Genomic DNA, 20,594 nt, shown 5'->3' on the forward strand with positions numbered 1-20,594 from the left:
AACTGGAAATACTGAGTGACCGAAATGGAATTCGATGGGGAGCTATCAATATTAATGGGGCTTATGGAAGAAAGAAATAGAACTGGCTGAGTCAGCCAGGAGTGTTAGGAGTAAGTGATATTTGGGTAAGGGAAGATAAGGAGGAAGAAATACGAGAATATAAAGTGAACCTGACAGGTGTTAAAAAGGCAAGGGTAGAGTGTGGGGTAGGGCTGTTCATCAGGAATTCCATTGCACACAATGTAGTTTCTGTTAGGCATGAAAATGAGCGAATGATACGGGTAGATTTGGCAGTTGGAGGAATTAGGACGAGAATTGTCTCAGTGTATTCACCATGTGAGGGTGCAGATGAGGGGAATCAAGTTGACAAGTTTTATGAAGCATTGAGTGACATCATAGTCAGGGTCAACAGCAAGTATCGGATAGTGCTAATGGGCGATTTGAATGCGAGGGTTGGAAATAGAACTGAAGGATATGAAAGGATGATTGGTATATGTTGGGAAGATATGGAAGATACTGTAATATGACTGGGAAGCGTTTGCTGGACTTGTGTACTAGTATGAGTTTAGCAGTTACCAATACATTCTTCAAGCATAAGGCTATTCAATGCTACACTTATACTATATCATAACTGACTTTGAATTCAGAAAATCTGTTAGGAGTGTGTGGGTATTCCGGGGAAGAGGGAAGAGGGAAACCTCCAGAAGTGAAGCTCTACCTCCGAGACTATATGGCTTACCCAAGATACACAAGGACGACGTACCTCTACTGCCCATCGTGAGTGCTATTGGATCACCGAACTACGATATTGCTAAACATCTGGCCACCTTACTACAACCGTACATCGGTGGCACACAGTCGTACGTCAGAGACTCAGGCCACTTCATAGAAAAACTGAATAACATCCAGCTAGAAGCCGAAGACCTGCTTGTCAGCTTTGACGTGGTCTCACTCTTCACTAAGGTACCTGTGAATGAGGCCATGGACCACATCGCTCGGATTTTCCCGAGGACATTACCAACTTGTTCAACCACTGCCTCACGACAAGCTATTTTCTGTGGAATGGCAATTTCTATGAACAAGTGGACGGCGTCGCCATGGGCAGTCCTCTGAGTCCGGTGATAGCAAATTTCTATATGGAAAGGTTCAAAGAAAAAGCACTCGAGACCGCACCGCTGAAACCTAAGGTGTGGCTGTGCTTCGTAGATGACACCTTTGTGATCTGGAGCCAAGGAAAGGAAAAACTACAGCTGTTTCTACAGCATCTGAATAGTATTAACAACAGTATTCAGTTCACTATGGAGACAGAAAACGAGGAAAAGCTCCCTTTCCTCGATGTTCTGGTAATGAAGACTTCCGATTTAAACTTGGGACACACAGTATACCGCAAGCCGACCCACACAGACCGCTATCTTCAGAACGTCCAACCACCACCCACGACAAAAATACGGAGTGATTAAGACGCTAGCCGACCGTGCTAAGAGAATTTGTCAACCTCAGCACTTAATCGAAGAACTCAGCCACCTCAACAGGGCCCTACTCACTAATGGGTACAGCCCTAAAGATATTCAGCGAGCACTCCATCCCAGACGTCCAACAACCAGGAAAAAAGAAGAGGAGCGGACGGCAGCTAGAGCCTTTCTGCCGTATATCGAGAAAGTAACTGACAGAATAGGGAAAATCCAGGAACTGCTTAGGTCTGCCAAAGACAAGCGCCATCCTCTCTCCACAGCAGGTGTCTACAAGATCCCGTGCAGCTGCGGCCAGGTATACATAGGGACTACCAAACGCAGCATCGCCACATGACTGAAGGAGCATAACAGACATAGCCGGCTGGGACAGACAGATAGATCATCAGTCGCTGAACACTCGCTGCTAGCAGGCCATGACATACAGTACAGCAACACCGAAGTACTGTCAACTACTGTGTCTTATCACGCCCGGCTACAGAGGGAAGCCATTGAAATCCTAAAGCATACCAACAGCTTCAACCGTAAGGAGGAATCTGAACGGGTAAACAAAGCCTGGTTTCCAGTCTTGAAAGCTCTAACCCTGAAGGACACGATAGCCGCGGCAGACCAGAAGAAAGCAACGGGTGATCGGCTGCCTGTCTCCGCCAAGGCAGGTCAGTGTACATCGGGCTCCCTAACGCTTCAACCATTGGCCGAAGAACAGCCAATCAGCGACCGCCCCTCACCATAGCGGCCAATAGGCGAGCAGCGTACCGTATCCTGCACTATATAAGTAGGTGGAATTACAACAGCACTTCATTCCACTGAGAGCTTCGCTGCTATCGAAGTCAGTCGGAACCCTTGACAATGCCGAACGCAGTCTTCGGTGAAACGTCGGGACATTCACTCGCTCCTGGACCACGGCCTACAAGCCCGGAAAACGCTGACAGTCAGGATCAGATTTTCAGTATGCACCTGTTAATTTAAGAATGCTACGAGAGGAATAGGCAGTTATGTTTGTGGAGCTAGAGGAAACATATGACAGATTATAGAGGGAAAAGATGTTCATTGTACTGGGAGCTATCGGATTAAGAGTAAATTATTAAAATCAATTGAAAGCATTTATGTTGACAATTGGGCTGCAGTGAGAATTGACAGTAGAATGAGTTCTTGGTTTAAGGTACTTAAAGGGATTAGATAAGGCTGTAATATTTTATCTTCCTTTTTCATAGTTTACTAGGACCATCTGCTGAAACCCCCATGTGAGTGGGGGCAGTAGAATAACATCCACGGTATCCCTGGCCTGTTGTAAGAGGCGACTAAAAGGGGCCCTAGGGGCTCGCAACTTGAGAACACGGGTTGGCGTCCACGCAGTCCTTGGCTGAGTCGTGGCATTGCTTCCACTTACTTGTGCCAGGCTCCTCACTTTCATCTATCCTATCCGACCTTCCTTGATCAACTCTTGTTTTTTTCTGGCCCCGAGGGTATTGGAGCACTGGAGTTGTGTTCTGTAAGGATGAAGTCAGACCAACTTAGCCTTACAGGAATGAAAGCTGGGTGGACTCAGGGGTCGTGCGAGGTAAATGATGTTGGAGAATAATGGAGAAGTTGAGGGAGACCAAGACAACGGTGGTTAGACTCAGTTTCTGATGATTTAAAGGTAAGAAATGTAGAACTAAATGAGGCTGCAGAAGTAGTTACAAATAGAGGATTGTGGCGGCGATTAGTAAATTCACAGAGGTTTGCAGACTGTACACTGAAAGGCATTACAGTAAGTAATGAAGATGTACATAAGTGTTGTTTACTAATAGTCTGAAGGTGACCGTCAACACTGTTTGCTCCTGAAAACTGTAGGTTTAATGTTAAACACTCGTACTACTTCCAGGTAAACAGGGTGTCCACCCGTAGGAAAAACTGGATGGAATTCAGAAAATATCCGGAAAGTCATTCTTCTGCTAGATAAAATTGACATACCATATTTATGCACATAATAGAAGCACTTTTTTCTTCAGTTTTTATCAAATTAATCTTGGACGTGTCTTTTATGCCAGGAGAAATGTTTAAGGAAAAGTTAATAAATGTAAAACCAAGTACAATCTCAAATGTGAAGTAACCGATAGCCTATTGCAAGCAGTAGAGACTACAATTGATTAATGTGTCGACCTTCTGTGTACTATTTAATATTCTGTGTTGTTGTCGAGTGGCAAATTTTGTGACAAATAGAGGAATACCATTTAATTAAATACCAAATATCGTTATTAGATATAAGGGACTAGTTTCGTTCCCGTAAACCAGGTCATCTTCAGCCTGTTAGAAAAACGTGTACAATCTTATACAACACAATCTCCAAAATTACACTGAAATATATCTGACAAATTGTGTTCATTAGCACTTATGTGTCATGGTTAAAATGTGGTTTTTTATACTTATGTCATTGGTTGTCTTAGGATAAAACTGGATGAATACACATTCACAATTAAAAGAGATAAATAAGTCAACATAACACAGAAGTAAGGAGGACATAAAATGCAGACTAGCACAAGCAAGGAAGAGCTTTTGCAGCCCGTACTTATGGACATGATATGATATAGGTTTTTGGGCTTATGCCTTTCTCGTGGACAGTCAAGACGCAGAGCTCAGTTCTCTGCGAAATGTAAAGAATTTCACCTTATTTGTTTGACACGGTATAAGCCAAAAATAATAAGTAAAATTCTTTCAAGAATAAAATTTACTGTGTCCACCTATTCAATACAATTATCTTCAGTACGGAACAAAATGAGATTAGTTACTTGTTACATGTAATAAGCCTACATCATGTCTATAAGGAAGAGGTTTCTGAGGACTTTCATCTAGAGCAGGGCATTGTATGGACGATAACTAGCTCAGAAAGAAAGAGAATAGAAGCTTTTGAAATGTGGTGTTACAGAAGAATGCTGAAGGTGAGATAGATAGATCGAATCATGAATGAAGAGATACTGAATCGAATTGGTGAGAGATTGATTTGGTTAAATTTGATGAGAAGAAGATATATATATATATATCGTATGGTTGTACAAGTACACAAAATTTTACAAATAATCAAATGGAAATATCCAAATTTGACAGTCATTCCAGAGCACACTTGGTGTAGAGTCAAATGCACTCTTGAGCAATGTGTTGTGTGGTTTGATCCTCCTCTCCACAGTCACAGGCAGCAGATGTACAGAAACACCTCCCTTGACCCGTTCTAATGCGGTTCAGCTTCGACCAGGTTTGGCGTAGTAGTTGGAATTCCTCTACCTTCTTTGTAGGATCTTCAACCAGGTGAGCATTGTTGGGTGGATGTTCGTTGTTGCCACTTGTAGGTCATGTGAAAGAATTGATACCTTCTAAATACTAGAAGAAGATATAGAATGATAGGACATACCTTACGATACCCAGGACTTGTGCAGTTTGTTTTTGAAGGAAATGTAGGTGGTAAGAACGGTAGGGGTAGACCAAGGTATGAATATGACGTGCGGATTAGAGCAGATGTAGGATGCGACACTTATGTAGAAATGAAAAGTTTTATACAGGATAGGGTGGCATGGAGCGCTGCATCAAACCAGTGTATGGACTGATGACTCAAACAACAACACATTAAAATCTTCTTCCAGTAATGTACTGTAATGCCTGTTCATATATGCTGTATAACGTATATCAATACTATCAATGTAGTTACGATGATCAACTAGCGGAATTCACAATTTGAATGTTGAGTAGGTCGAGTTGTAATGATCATTGCAAGTTATGAATCTCATTCCGTATTGACGGTTATCACTTTTGTAAAGTTGTAATGATCAAACAATTTGGTATAGAGGGAATGTCTGGAGCGCGAAAGAAAAAAGATCCGATAAACTAAGAAAATAAAATAAAATATAAGATTGTATCAGACTCGCCCCCTGGTGCTAGTACGTGTGATGTAGACACTGAAACTGGTTGTACAAGGAGAGCAGTAGGGGACGGGCATGCATGGTTCGGAGTGATGGAGGAGTGGAAGTTGAAAGGTTAGCTGTACTACTTTTAAGTTGAATTTTTTTGTAAATAGGGATAATTAAATCAAAGAGAATAGCATTTATCATTAATCTCATTAATGTTAAGATTGGGATTCAAGTAATGGTCAAGATAAATATGGACTTTTTTCTCAACTTTTATGATACGTAGGTCCTCGTTGATAGATGTAAAGCTATGTTTTATATCCTGCATGTGCTGTGCTATTGCTGATTATCTACTATATTTTACAGCATTTACATGTTTTATGTACATTATTAGTAAGCTATGGCCTGTTTGACCTACATAAGTAATACCGCACTTGTAGCATTTTAATTTGTAGACACCTGGCTGGGAAAGTTTGTTAACTTGATTGATAGTCCGTGTATTATGGAAATTGGAATAACTAAATTATTATTATTATTATTATTATTATTCTTTTTGAAGGCTATTCTGTGCTTAGACCTTTTTAAATGGTTAAATGTATTTATTGTTTGTTGTTTCCTTGGCTACGGTTGCACCATGTTGAGTTTCTAACCTATCTTTTGAGTGAAGGGTGCGGAAGCTTTAAGCACAACTAAAAGCTTGTAATATTGTGCACGCATAATTTTGTGAATACAGAACAGCACTCAACACTAGAACCACTGACCCATCTTTCCTATCTTCTGCAAAAGTAATTATTTTAGCAAGTGTACAGCCAAGGAATATACGACTACGTGCGCTGGATATTTTATTTGATGTAGAATATTAGACACTTGGCTGCCCACAATGAGTCCTATAGCACCGCGAAGGTACAGAAGAAAGAACTAACAGCTGGATCACAGTGGTTCCAGTGTTAAGAATTTGTGTGATGAAAGTTGTTTGTTGGATTGGAGATTTTGACATAGGAGTTGAGTCCTTCCCGGCCAATGTTATAAATCATGTCTGTAATTCCAGGCTTGCATGCGGTGGTCCAGGAGCACATGATGGTCCCGATGTTTCGCCGAAGACGGCGCTCGGCATTTTAAAGCGTTCCGACTGACCTCGATGGCTGCAAAGTCCGTGGTTAAATAAGCGGTGTTGCAATTCCACCTCATTATATAGCGCAGGCTGGAGGGGCAATCACTGATTGGCTATTCTTTGCCCAATGATTGAAGCATTAAGGTGCCCATCATAGGTCGAACTGCCATGGTGGAACAGGCAACTGATCATGTTCTGCCACGACCATTGTGCCCTCCAGGATTTAAAGCTTTCAGGACGGGAAACGAGGCTTTGTTGACCCGTTCAGATTCCTCCTTATGGTTGAGGCTGTTGGTGTGCTTCAGGATTTCAGCAGCTTCCCTGTGTAGGCGGGCGTGATAAGACACAGTAGTTAACAGTACATGCTTGTCCCAGCCGGCGATATTGCATGTACACCTGGCTGCACTGTGACCTTAGCAGTTCCTGGATTTTCTTCGGTGGCATATATTCATGGAACCAATGATCCAACTTTATTGAGGGCAGATAGTCACATATGATAAATCAAGATATAGATAATTAAAACCACTATAATAAAAGGATAAAAGTAAGTCATATGATTATTTCCACCTCAAAAGGGATGGAAAATGGGAGAAATCCCTAATATGCACTGACTTAGCAAATGTCATGTGATAGTCACCTAATAGCGTGTGGGGCCTCCTCTGGCCCTGCGAACTGCAGTGAGATGCCGTGGAAGTGAGTCGACAAGTCCCTGGTAGTCCTCTGGACGCAGCTGACACCAAATCGTTTGCAGAGCGGCCGCAAATGCTGTCTGTTCGTGGGTGCAGGATCCATGGCATGGAACCTGCATTCCAGGACATACCAGATATGCGCAATAGGATTCATATCAGGGCTCCTGAGTGGCCATGGCACTCGTTGGACCTCCGCTGCATGTTCCTGGAACCATTCCCGGGCAACGTGGGAGCGATGTGGCGGCGCGTTATCATCTTGAAACACCGCAGAACCGTCTGGGCGCTGGAAGGCCAAAATTGGTGGAGATGGTCTCCAAGCAGCTCAACATACTGTGTACCACTCAAAGTCTCTTCCAGAACAACTAGGGGGTTCATTCCATATCAGGAAAATGCACCCCAGACGATAACAGAGACACCAGCGCCCTGGAGCACACCTTCGAGTCAGGCGGGATCCATCGCTTCATGTGGTCTGCGCCACGCACGGTGCCTCCCATGGGCATGGTGCAGTTGAAATCGTAATTTGTCCGACCATATCACGTTCCAGTGTCCATCCCGTCTGTCACTATTGACAATCCGTCTCAGATGTCGCCGGTCACGGTCATTGAGGGTGGCTGGATGGCCGGTCGTCCATCTGTTGTGGACGGTGACACCCGCATTCAGCCATTCACGATACACCCTGGACACGGTGGATCGCGTGAAGCCGAATTCCCGCACCACTTTTGAAATCGCACTTCCCATCCGGCGGGCACTGACCACCATACCCCGTTCGAACGGTGTCAGCTCACGACGACGTTCCATGTTATACCTGTCACATGCACAGCCACTGCTCACAAGGTCTCCTATACAACTGCCGCTGGCACAGGGGGCGTGTGGTGCACAGACAACACACCTGCGCATCAGTGCTCCGCTATTCCATGATATTTGCTCAGTGTACATACAAGCGTGTGTACAACATGACAACACGGTTAAGACTGACGAGATGGCACCTGCATACAATCGTCAATGTCAACCTGAACTTGTTAGTAACAGCAGTGACCAAAAATAATGGACCAATCAGGTTCCATTTCTAAATATCTCTGTTCACATCTTAAGATGAACATGACTCAATACGAACTTTAAAATACGATTACATAGAAAACCCATGAAAGGTATTCTTGTGCCATCTTCATCATGCTGTGTGGAAAATTGAAACTGTTCTTGTGGTTCGTTATCTATCTTACCCTGCAATACTGTTTGTACTTTGTTCTCTGCATCACGTGTTCTTTCTGTTCTTTGATGCAAAATAGTACTGGAGTACTCTTTCTGTAGTTTATCCATCACCTTGGAATTTCTTATTTTCATGAAAACTTCCCTTTGTTTGCACAGGCTATCAGTGTAGCTCCCGACCAGCACCACTGCTTCATGTCAGCACCTCATAACTCTCCATACTCCTTGCCAGATCTCGATTTCTACAGATTATTATTCATTCATTATTTGAGCGATATCGCCATCTACCTGCCCTTCTCACGTGCCGACTAACGTCCTTCTGTTAGCACTTCTCCTCTCTTTCTCTTGCGCCGAGATGTTCTGTAGCATTTCGGATGCATTCCTCACTCCCACAACCTGTGTCCACTTCTGCCACTTGTAAAACCTCTCTTCGTCCATCCTTTTGATGTGTCCAGTCTCCTTTTCCTCATCATCGTTGTAAATTTTTCAATGGTTTTATAGAGTTATTATTATTATTTTAGCCAGGCTGAGTGCCTCAGTGGCCCTCTGACCCCAACTTGGCAGGTTCGATCATGGCTCAGGTCAGTGGTATTTGAAGGTGCTCAAATACGTCAGTCTCGTGGCGGTACATTTACTGGCACATAAATGAATTCCTGCAGGATTAAATTCCGACACCTCAGTGTCTCCAAAAACCATAAAAGTAGTTAGTGTGAAGTAAAACAAATGACATGATGATTATTATTATTATTATTGTTGTTGTTGTTGTTGTTGTTGTTGTTGTTGTTGTTGTATGTCCAACCCTTTTTTCATTTCTCTCGGGTCCGAATTTTTACGGCCAGATGCCCTTCCTGACAGCAACCTCATGAGAGGAGTTAATGACATGAAATGAAGCAGCAAGGGAGAGGGTGAAGACCGGTGCCTATACTTGGCCTACTCCTTCTCGAATAGCACCGAGCTTAACATCTGCATTCATTGGAATCGCCATCAACAGGATCATACGGGGCCTCACTCTGTACGAGCACTGCAGAGATGTTTGGAATATTTTCAACAAATGGGAGCTGGCTAATCACAGCGTCAGGCCATTTAGTCTCGCCACTAGCTGGCTTATTATTATTATTATTATTACTATTATTATTATTATTATTATTATTATTATTATTATTATTATTATTATTATTATATATAATTCGCTCGGGCCATCAAGGACCACGTTCAGTCTTGTTGCATTTGACACTGAACTTGGCCTTCTTTAGAGCCCAAATTTCCCTCATTCTTTGTGAGTGGGCCTACTTACGCTCCTCTGTCCAAGGGTTACCGTGTCTTCTCTTCGGTTGCTCGTCTCGGTTTAGCCCGTTCGTCAATATTTTCTTGCGGAAGAGATCTCTGTTAAGGGCGTCTGCAGCTGAGATATGTAGCTTTTGAAGGTCTTCTTTGGTATTTCTAAACCAGGGAATTGTGGTTTTGGGGTTTGAATCAAAAAAGTGAAAGATTTCTTTAGTTAACTTTCTTCCGTCCATTCTTTTCAGATAACCGTAAAATCGTGCCCGTCTTTTTCTGATTGTGTCGGTAATTTTCTCTATTTTGCTGTAGACTTCCTTGTTGGATCTCTTTTGATGGATTCCATTTCTGTACTTTGATCCCAAGATTCCTCTCACAATTTTGCGTTCTCTTTTCTCCAGTTCTTCAAGGAGTCCTTTGTTGGCATTTAGAGACAGGGTTTCGGCTGCATATAGAACTACTGGCTTCAGAACTGTTTCATAGTGACGTATCTTGGTGTTTTGGGAAAGGCATTTTTTGTTGTAGATTGTGCGGGATGTTTGGTAGGCTATTTCCAGTTTGTGTACTCGCTCCTGAAGTGCTTTTTTGTCCAGTCCATTTTTCATGATGATCTCACCCAGGTATTTGAATTTGTCTACTGGGGTGATGTCCCCGTATTTTGTATGGAGTTTTGGTGGAGCCTCTTTGATGTTAGTCATTACTTCTGTTTTCTCAAACGATATCTGCAAACCAGTTTGTTCAGCAATTTCCTTTAAAATTTCAACTTGAGCTCTAGCAGTTTCTGTGTCATTTGAGAGAACAGCAATTCATCGGCAAATGCTAAGCAGTCTGTTGCGATCCCCATGGATTTGGTTCCTATTCCCAATGGACTGTAGTTGGTTTCCTGTAATCTCACCCGCCAGGTTCTGATGATCTTTTCAAGAACACAGTTGAAGAGTATCTGGGATAGCCCATCACCTTGTCGGACTCCTGTTTTGATGTCAAAGGAATGCGAGAGACATCTGTGGAACTTCACCTTGGATTTTGTATCGGTCAGGGTGGCTCTAATTAATGCCAGCAGTTTCAAATCAACTCCAAATTCATTTAAGATGTTTAGCAGGACTTCCCGGTCAATGGAGTCGTACGCTTTCTTAAAGTCCACAAAGACAGACACATACTGCTTGGACCTTAGTGTACAATATCTGATGATCGTTTTGAGATTTTGGATCTGTTCAGCTGTTGAGCGACCTTTCTTGAACCCTCCTTGGTATTCACCTATTTGATGTTCGACTTGTGCTTCCAAACGCTCCAGGATGGCAAGTGATAGAATTTTGTAAGTCACGGGCAGCAAAGATATTCCTCTGTAGTTGTTGATGTTCTTCATGCTGCCTTTTTTGTGTAATGGATGGATTAAAGCTATTTTCCAATCTTCGGGTAGGGTCTCCTTGTTCCAAATTTCTTTTATTTGCTTTTGCAAGATATCAAGTGATTCCTCTGGGGCATATTTCCATAGTTCTGCTACTACTGAGTCTTCCCCCGGCGCTTTGTTATTTTTGAGACGGGCAATATGGCACTTGATTTCATCTCTGTCGGGTGGTCTGGAATCTGGGTACCTGAGTAAGGGTTCCTTGGTCTCAATGGCGCTTTGCGGTTTAGAGCAATTAAGTAAATTCTTGAAGTAATCTGCCAGAATGCTGCAATTTTCTTCATTTGACGTTGCCAGTGTGCCGTCCTTTCGCTCAAAGCGTAGAGATGGTGGTTTATAGCCATTGAGTTTGTATTTGAAGGCTCTGTAGTACTCTCTGCTTTCATTCTTCCTAAAGTTTTGTTCTATCTTTTCAATGAGAGATTTTTCGTATTCGTTCTGAACACCCTAGGTGCTTGGGCACGTTGGGTTTTGTAGGTTTCCCAATCATTTTCTGATTTCGTAGAGTAGTACTGTTTCCACGCATTGAGTCTTTCTTGGAGGACTGATTTGCAGGTACCATTCCACCAGGCATGCTTTTTGCTTCTCTTGATTTCTGCAATGTCTTTGGCGGCCTCAACAAGGAGACTTTTGGCGTTGTTAAAGTCACAGTCATTTGGTCTAGCCTTCTCCTGGAACTCCTCGACCCTTTGCCAAAGTTTATCATTGTCGAAGCGTGTGATCTGTTTGGTTGTCTTCCTTGTGTTTGCGGGAATTGGTTTGAATTTGATAAGAGACATATAATGATCTGAGGCCACATTGATGCCTTTCTTTACCTTGACATTCATAATCTCAGGGCTGTTTCTCCTGGAGATTGCAACATGATCAATTTGGAACTCTCCGAGAGCTTGGACGGGAGAACGCCAAGTCATTTGCTTTCTGGGTAGATGGCGAAAGTGGGTCGAATGACCTGCAGGTTGTGATTTTCTCAAATGGACACCAGTCTTTTGCCGTTGGGATTGGTTCTTTTGTGAGCAGGGTAATTTCCTATAACTTTCTTGTACTTCTGTTCACGACCTAGTTGGGCATTGAAGTCACCCAAAAGAAGCTTGACATGGTGTTTGGGGATTTTGTTTAATTTTTCATCCAGTAGGTCCCTGAAATTATCAACTTCGTCTGGATCAGACTTGTTCTTATCGTTTGTAGGAGCATGTGTGTTAACTAGGGCGTAGGTTTTGTTCACGCATTTAATTGTGTGTATAGACAATCTGTCATTCACATGTTCGAAATTTGCAACCGATTTAAGGATCTTGGTTCTAACAGCAAACGCGGTTCCAAGCATCACAGCTCCATTGAGGATTCCTCTTTGAGCTTTGCTCTTGAAAAATCGGTAGCCTTCGGATTCAAAAATCTCTTCATCTGGGTACCTTGTTTCCTGTAGGGCCATTATGGATATCTGATTTTCGTGAAGAGCTTTGGTGAGGGTTTTCAGCTTGCCAGTTTGTGTAAGTGAATTTATGTTGAAAGTTGCTAGAAAGGTTTTAGATTTCGGCCTGAGTTTTTGACTCTTCGGGGTACACCAAGACGCTCCGACTCGTCTCTTGCATGATGTCGAGTCTCCCCCAGAATCCGAACGAGACTCGTGCGCCGTGGAGTTCACGACGAGGGATTTATCCGAAGATTTACCCCCTGGGGTATGTTTCTTGAAATGTTATGCCATCATGCTTTTTGACTTGACTTTGCTTTGGACAGGTACCCATCCTTTTACCACTTGGGTTGTTAGCCCTAGAGGTTGCCTCAAGATGTTTTCTGGCTTCTGGTCATTTACCAGTCTTCGCCGTAACCCTGGCAAGGGACCAGTTTTTTTTTTTTTTTTTCCATGGTGGTATTTAATTTCCCTACTACCTTCTGACTCTGCTGGCGGCAGAGCCAGCGAGCTTCCCCAATTCCAATGGGAGGCGCCCGATGGAGGTAACCAGTAAATCCCCACACGGGTATTATTATTATTATTATTATTATTATTAGTATTATTATTATTATTATTATTATTCTGCCGAGCAAATGGCCTTGCAGTGCGGAATCATGTAGGTATTGCTTGCATTCGGGAGATAGTGGGTTTGAAGTCCAAAGCTTGCAGCCCTCAAGATTGTTTTTCCGTGGTTTCCCATTTTCACACCAGCCAAATGCTGGGGCTATGCCCTAATTACGGCCAATGTTACTTTCTCCCCACCAGGCGAGTTGGCCGTGCGATCAGGGGTGCGTGGCTGTGAGCTTGCATCTGGGAGATTGTGGGTTCGAATTCCACTGTTGGCAGCCCTGAAGATGGTTTTCTGTGGTTTCCCATTTTCACATCAGGTAAATGCTGGAGCTGTAGCTTAATTAAGGCCACGGCCGCTTCCTTCCAACTCCTAGGGCTTTCTTATCCCATCGTCACCATAAGACCTATCTGTGTTGGTGCAACGTAAAGCCACTAGAAAAAACTTCCTCTCCACTCCTAGCCCTTTCCTATCCCATCATCGCATAAGACTTATCTTTGTCAGTTCAATGTAAAGCAAATTGTAAAAAATGTTATTATTATTATTATTATCTGAAATGATGTTCCAAGCGAAGGTCCACAAGTATGAAAGTAATTCTTTTTAATATAATGGAAGTATGATCTCTGTACTTATGTTTGTGTTTCTGCAGTTCCTCGGCCCAATCTGGGATGTCGCACCCTGGTGGAGCGCAATCTCTGCCACATTGTGCCCGCGCTGGTTCGTGAACTCGACGATTGGTTGGTCGACATCCGAATTAAATCTTCGGAGCTCATGTGTTGCCTCGTTCTTCACTCGGAAGAAAACATTGTTCACCACGTGGAAAGACTTCTGGTGGGCATGTACCGTGCCAGCAACGATGAAGACAATAGGGTAACTGAAAATGTGAGTGGTGTGAGAGGAAATGGGTCATTCTCAATTAACTTTTCCACTTTCTGGGGCATAATACTTTCAAAATGTGCAATTTCTTTTACTTTTTAATATTCAAAAATGTTTTAAAAGAGAAATGTTGAGGGAAAGCACTTAACAGCCTAGTAAACTCATGAAAGTAATTTTTTTGTTTTTAACGAATTCAGTTAGATTTTGAGCAGAAGAGAGGAATGCCTAAATCGGAACTTAAAAGTTTCCATTAGCTTTCAAGATATGACGATCCTAAGTTTTAGGTAGGTTACAGCCCGACGTCCCTGCTGCCTTACGACAGTTCTGTCTGTCTACGATTGTTTCTGATTTACAGCTAAGTATTTTTTATTTTCCACCTTGTCGATACACTAAATTGCTTAAGGCAACTTATTGGTTAAAAATGGCACATGTTTCGTATATTATCAACATCTTCAGCCACATAACACTGTTTAGATGAAAAATTCATGTAATGACAAATTGTCAGTGCTTTAGAGGAAGAAGATTGACGATATTAAAAAAAATACTTTCTACAATTGAAAGCAGTTGTCAAGGTAACACTTGTATAATAATCCATAGAGAATATGTCCTAATGGTTATTCTTATCTTAAAAAATTCATTTAAAAAAAAGGGCAATTATACATTTATAAGTAATTGTCGAAATGAAGAAATCCAGATTTCATAATGTGGCTCCTATTACTATTGCAGATGAAATATTACTAATTCCTAGTTGTCAATTCTTTTTTAACCTGCTTTCCTCTGGAACAGTATCTTGTGGTCTTGTGTCTGGTGTAGTAGTGATGATGCGTTCTTGTACTAAGGAGGTGGAGGAGCAGGGGATATTGGCGTGTTGTTATCTTCAGCTTCGAAGGAGGAGGAATACATCATAGAGCTATCTGGAGGTGGAGAGATTCCAATTTTTTCTTGTGATCTTTTTCAAGCATTTTCAGATACATCAGAAAGTTATCATATAATGCAGGGTTGACCAGAGTGCAGACCCCCTACTCCTCTTTCCCTACACCTGTCTCACCGCTGTTTCTCCCCCGCTGCAGAGACGCTCAGATGTACGGGACAAGGTTACCAGTGTTATTAAAAAACCCTCTCTTTCAGTTTAGTTTGAGGGTCCCATTTCCGAAAGGCACTGGAACAGGGTAAATAAATTTCATGTGGCTATTTCTAGCCGAGTGCAGCCCATGTAAGGCAGACCCTCTGATGAGGGTGGGCGGCATCTGCCGTGCGTAGGTAACTGCGTGTTATTGTGGTGGAGGACAGTGTTGTGTGTGGTGTGTGAGTTGCAAGGATGTTGGGGACAGCACAAACACCCAGCCCCCCGGCCATTCGAATTAACCAATGAAGGTTAAAATCCCCGACCCGGCCGGGAATCGATCTCGGGATCCTCTGAACTAAAGGCCAGTACACTGACCATTCAGCCAACAAGTCGGACACTGGAACAGGGTACTAAACAACTTTACAGGTGCTGCACGGCATGCTGGATATTTATAAGCATTATCACAAAATAATTTATTCTATCGTACCACCTATTCAATACATGCCACGTGCTACGTGGGAGAAATTTACATAATACTATGTACACTTCTTAGGAACATATTTCACCCCTTGTTAAGGGCATCATCAGCCTGTAGGTAACCTTAAGGTCAAAAGTCTGAATCATTAAACAATCATACAAAATGCTGCAAATGCTGGATATTTAAGATGTACAATATTATAGGTTAGGATCCACCTTTCAATACTCCGTAATAAGATGGTAAAAAGTAGTTATAACCTGTTTAATGGGACCGGTTTCAACACATTTTAAGTGTCATCATCAGCCAATTTGCGAAGATCTTAAAACAACTAGCACATTGAATACAGGCAAAAAATTAACCATTTACTGAATTGCTACGTTATGATACAATGTTAATTTTTTGCCTGTATTCAATGTGCTAGTTGTTTTAAGATCTTCGCAAATTGGCTGATGATGACACTTAAAATGTGTTGAAACCGGTCCCATTAAACAGGTTATAACTACTTTTTACCATCTTATTACGGAGTATTGAAAGGTGGATCCTAACCTATAATATTGTACATCTTATTTCTCTATTCAATACGGAACAATAATGAAGTTTTTAACTTTAAATGCTGGATATTTGTCGGCATATACTGTTTGGTTTGAGTAGTGGCCTTCTCTAGCTCTTACTTTCCTTTTTCCTTGCAATTATACCAGTAATGTCTGGAATAAGGGATCGGCTGACAGCAATTCTGAGAGCGTTCTTTAAATTACATCAGAAATACTAGCATGCAGTCTAGTTTTTATACAAGTCAAAACAGAAATAAACCTTTCACATATATATGTGGAACCAAACGTAGAAATAATCTTAGCTGCTTCTCGATGTAGCTTAGGAAAATCTTCCTTTGACAAATTCTGGTAGATTTCGGGCAAAGTCTTTGTATGGAAAAATAGATCTTTTTGATGATCATCATTTTCCAAATCTATTATTTCAAATTGCAAATCAGGAGATACACTTTCAACTGCTATTGAAAAGGGCTTTACAAAGACATCAAGCATTGGCTGCAGGTAACGAGAAACACACTTTAAAAAAATAAAAGTTATGTTTTTAATATATAAAATTACTTTGGAGTACCAAAAGAGACATATTTACATAAAGAGGTATTGTGGACGAATGTTTTCTAATTGCATGTTACGCTTGTACACTTAAAATCATCTACCTTTTTTACAGTTGACGATATACCGGTACTTTACTTGGAATCGGCCGCTAAACTCGTTTTCAAGGGATTGTAGCACCTCGACGTACTTTTCAAAGCATGCTCCTTCCCGCACAGATGCTGTCAAACAGAACCATAGTAACGTTTTGAGTAAACCACTTTGTAAAACCTAGAGTGTTTATTAAAGATTATAATATGTATATATATATATATATATATATCGCTTACCTAGCCCAGGGAAATGTTCCGTAATTTTTTTCCGAAAGGTTGTGTTTGAGGAGTTGAAGTTTCTGTTGGAAAGCCTTAATCTTGCTGGCCATGTCGTTGATTAGATGATTTTCTTTGTGGAATTTCAAACTTAGATCATTTAGAAGAGCCATAATATCTGCTAAAAATCGTAAGTCAGCTGCCCATTCAGGATCATGTAAAAGTGGCTCTGGATGTCCTTTTTCCACCAAAAACTCAGCAATGGCGTGGCGTATTAGAAAAAATCGTAAAATCACCTTTCCCTTGCTTAACCACCGTACCTCTGTATGATAGGGGATATCGGGGTACTCGTCCTCAAGTGAAACCAAAAATTCTTTGAATTGGCGATGAGTGAGCAACGAATATAGTTCACGATACGCACATCACATCTTGAAGACCTATCACTTTTGCACAAAGAGCCTTTTGGTGAGCAAAACAATGAATGGATGGCAAATTCGGCATATTAAGCTTTTTCCGTTGTAAACCAGTGAACCCTTTTACTTTACCGCGCATAGCTTTTCCCAAGTGAGTCCTATTCCTTCAGCTGCCATTTTGACCGCGTCTGGAATATCCGCACCTGTAGTAGTGTCCTTCATTGAAATAATATCTAGGAGCTTTTCCGTTACATGCAGGTCGTCGTCTACGCCGCGTAAAAAAATGGCTAACTGGGGTGTGTCACTAATATCCATTGACTCATCAAGTGCAATGGAATATGCTAAGAAGTCTTGAGTTTTGGCTGCCAATTGTTCACGCAAATTCCCTGCAATGTCACTGATTCGTCGAGTTATTGTCATACTGGACAGTGGTATTCTGCTGTATGCTGGAGCTAATGTAGGATTCATTGTCTCTACTACGTCCAACAAAATACTCTTTATTAGTGGCCCTTCCATAAACGGCTTCCCAGCTCTTGCTAGCCGTAAAGCAACTTTATAACTAGCTCTAAGAGCAGCTTTAGTCTTCTTTGCCCTAAATTAGATATATAAAAAAAAAGTGAATTAGAAATACACGTACATATTTGAGAGGAATACAAACATTTTTTTTTAAAATGCGGAACCCGTAACCAAAATGAAAATGCTACAGTACTGGAACAAACCTCATTTATGGATATAGAATGCTCTTCTTCAAGATGTTTCAACTTCCTTAATTCTTTGTCTCTGGCAGTGTCTTTCAGTAAAGGATTTTCTTACGCGCGTAATTATCATCCCACAGATTAAGCATTTGGCGTTATCGCCACCACAGACAAAAAAAAAACCGAAAGTTCCCAGTTCGATTGAAATAGACTTTCGGAAGTCTTTGCTTTCTTCGAAACAGGTTGCTCCATTATTATGTTGTTGTCATGCGCTTATCTATTTCGCTGATAAACACGTCAGCTACCACCAAACGCTTCGTCGCTCTCAGCACAGTACACCATCCGAGCCAAGCAGACTGGAGCCGAGGTGGACCGATGCACAGTGTACAGAGCCTATGCACCTAGCTCTGTGCACGTGAGAGTTTGGGCATTTGAGAGGCCCTGATATAATGGGTTCTTATATTCTTTATATGTTGGACTAGTCCTGTAATTAATAATAGGTATGATGGGTACGCCAGGTTTATGTATTTCTGGCATCGCTCTAGCAGTAGGAAGTCTTGGGTTCATATTAAGCAGCTTTTTAGTTTCCTGTTCATTCAGCAGAATTTCTAAGATCTTATTTTAAATGTCGTAACCATACATCAGTATTTTAATTTGTCTTTCCAATTTTAATAATATCTATTTTGTATTCTGATATATTAATGTTAATTTATTATAGCTGATGATGTCTCTTAGAGGACGAAACATGTACTAAGTATAATAAATTATATATTGTATTGAATAGGCGGACCACTTTGTTGTAATATTCATCTTGAATATTCACTACTTGTGTGGAAGCATTCAAAGCAAAGCCCTTTGCTTTTCACAGATTTAACAACTTTCCTGTCACTGCAAACCTTGCAATTCTCAGTTTTTCCTGTGGGACAGGGGTACAGCGGGTGCAGCTTGACATTCAGCCTCACTTCTTCTTCTTCACATTTCCTACAAGTTGTCTTACCAAGTTTTTCCTGAACTTCAGATGGATCATTCCATTGTGACCTTCTTTGAAGAATAGGAAGGCATTCACTATTGTGATTTCCAGAAGCCAGAAGAACATTTTTCTCCACCACTTCACTGACTTACGTGTGAATGGGTATGAGCTAGCATAGCGGTCAGAAAGATCATAAGCACATATGGCAGTAGGTTTCTCTACAATTTCCTTGGCACCTTGTTCTCTTATTCTTTGCACAGGCTGAGTGGAATTGTCATACAAAGTGGACAGCATAGCAATAATCTGCTTGTCTTTCCAAACCAAGCATCAAGTGTTATCTATTTGGAGAGCAATAATGTCATGTTGTTTCATTTTCTTTGTTGTGGCTTTTGTCTCTTTGTAATGGCAGACTTCTCCTATTTACCATAACAGTGCTTGTGATACGGACCTTTAGTTTCAGTAGCTCGGCTGCAACCTGTCCGTAAAGACATGAAACCCAGTTTTGTTGGTGGCTTGCAAAACTTTTGTAAACAAATGAATAACTATCCTGCAAGTGAAGGGTAAATCGGGCCTAACAAGTGATTGTGTGGTTTGAATCATAATATGGTTCAATCGCACATACATATCCAGTACTCGAGTCTGACAGTACATATATACAGAGTCCCCACTTTATTGTTTTCTGCTCATTGTAACTCTTGAACACAACACGATCCTTGAAGCCTACAGTGCTTTCATCAACACTCAGATTCTTTCCTGGAACGAAGTGTTCCCTGAATTTCGTATCCAGGTACGACACTATATTTCTGACCTTCGAACCTCTAGATTGTGGGCCTGCCTTATCAGCATCAGGGGAAGAAAGATGGAGATTCCAGAATGTCTGTAGAAATCCGTCTGTAGAGAACACATCTTCGTAGAACACCTGGTTATCCAACCAGTCTTCACTAAAATAATCCTGCATTTCTGCTTTACTGTTCATCCCCATGTTGATAATTACAGCATAAATGCCTTCAGCTCTTCTAAAGTCAAGCTTTCCAAGAAATCCAGATAGATCTCTTCTGAAGTGGAGTATTTTGCTGTATTTCCATTTTGGCAAATTTGTTTCTCTTATGGACAGCAGAGGTTAGCAACTTATGAGTAAACCTGTAAGGAAATTTGGGTAATCCTGCATCACCCATTCTTCACGATCTCCAAGGTATGTTGAAGTCGCCACTGTATAACTGGGACCGGGACGAGTCATACTATCATCGCCTCCTCCATGATTTCTTGCGACGCTGATATCAATATCGTCACTTGAATCACTAATGGATCACTTTCATCACCAGATTCAAAATTTTCATCACTTTCACGGTCACTATCATCAAAATCAGCTGAAAAATATCGCAAGAATCTCAGCTTCGGTCAGACTGTGCGCCGCCATGTTGCTTTACCGAGACTGCATTCCATTGTCAAGGAAACGAAGCAATTTTGCCGAGTAAAGAGAAACTAAAACACTCCTATTTCGTTTCTTTCGGTTTCCAGAAGGCACCAGCACTAAATGAAGTACATAAGCGAACGGCGAAACATTGTGTCGACACACGAGCTATAACGCTAAGTGACTCAGTTCGACACATGAATCTCATCTAGTAGTAGGAACCTTTAAA

General features: G+C 41.6%; 1 protein-coding gene across 1 annotated transcript in view; it reads left to right on the top strand.

Moving 5' to 3' along the window:
• The window catches only part of Dnaaf5 (Dynein axonemal assembly factor 5), a 612,890-nt gene that overhangs the window by 142,855 nt on the left and 449,441 nt on the right, over nucleotides 1-20,594 (top strand). Inside the window, exon 4 of the mRNA XM_067149642.2 lies at nucleotides 13,701-13,933. Coding sequence (XP_067005743.2) covers nucleotides 13,701-13,933 — 233 coding nt within the window. The remainder of the gene's footprint in view (nucleotides 1-13,700; nucleotides 13,934-20,594) is intronic.

This window comes from Anabrus simplex, chromosome 6 (genome assembly GCF_040414725.1).
Source record: "Anabrus simplex isolate iqAnaSimp1 chromosome 6, ASM4041472v1, whole genome shotgun sequence".
Taxonomy (NCBI): Eukaryota; Metazoa; Arthropoda; class Insecta; order Orthoptera; family Tettigoniidae; genus Anabrus; species Anabrus simplex.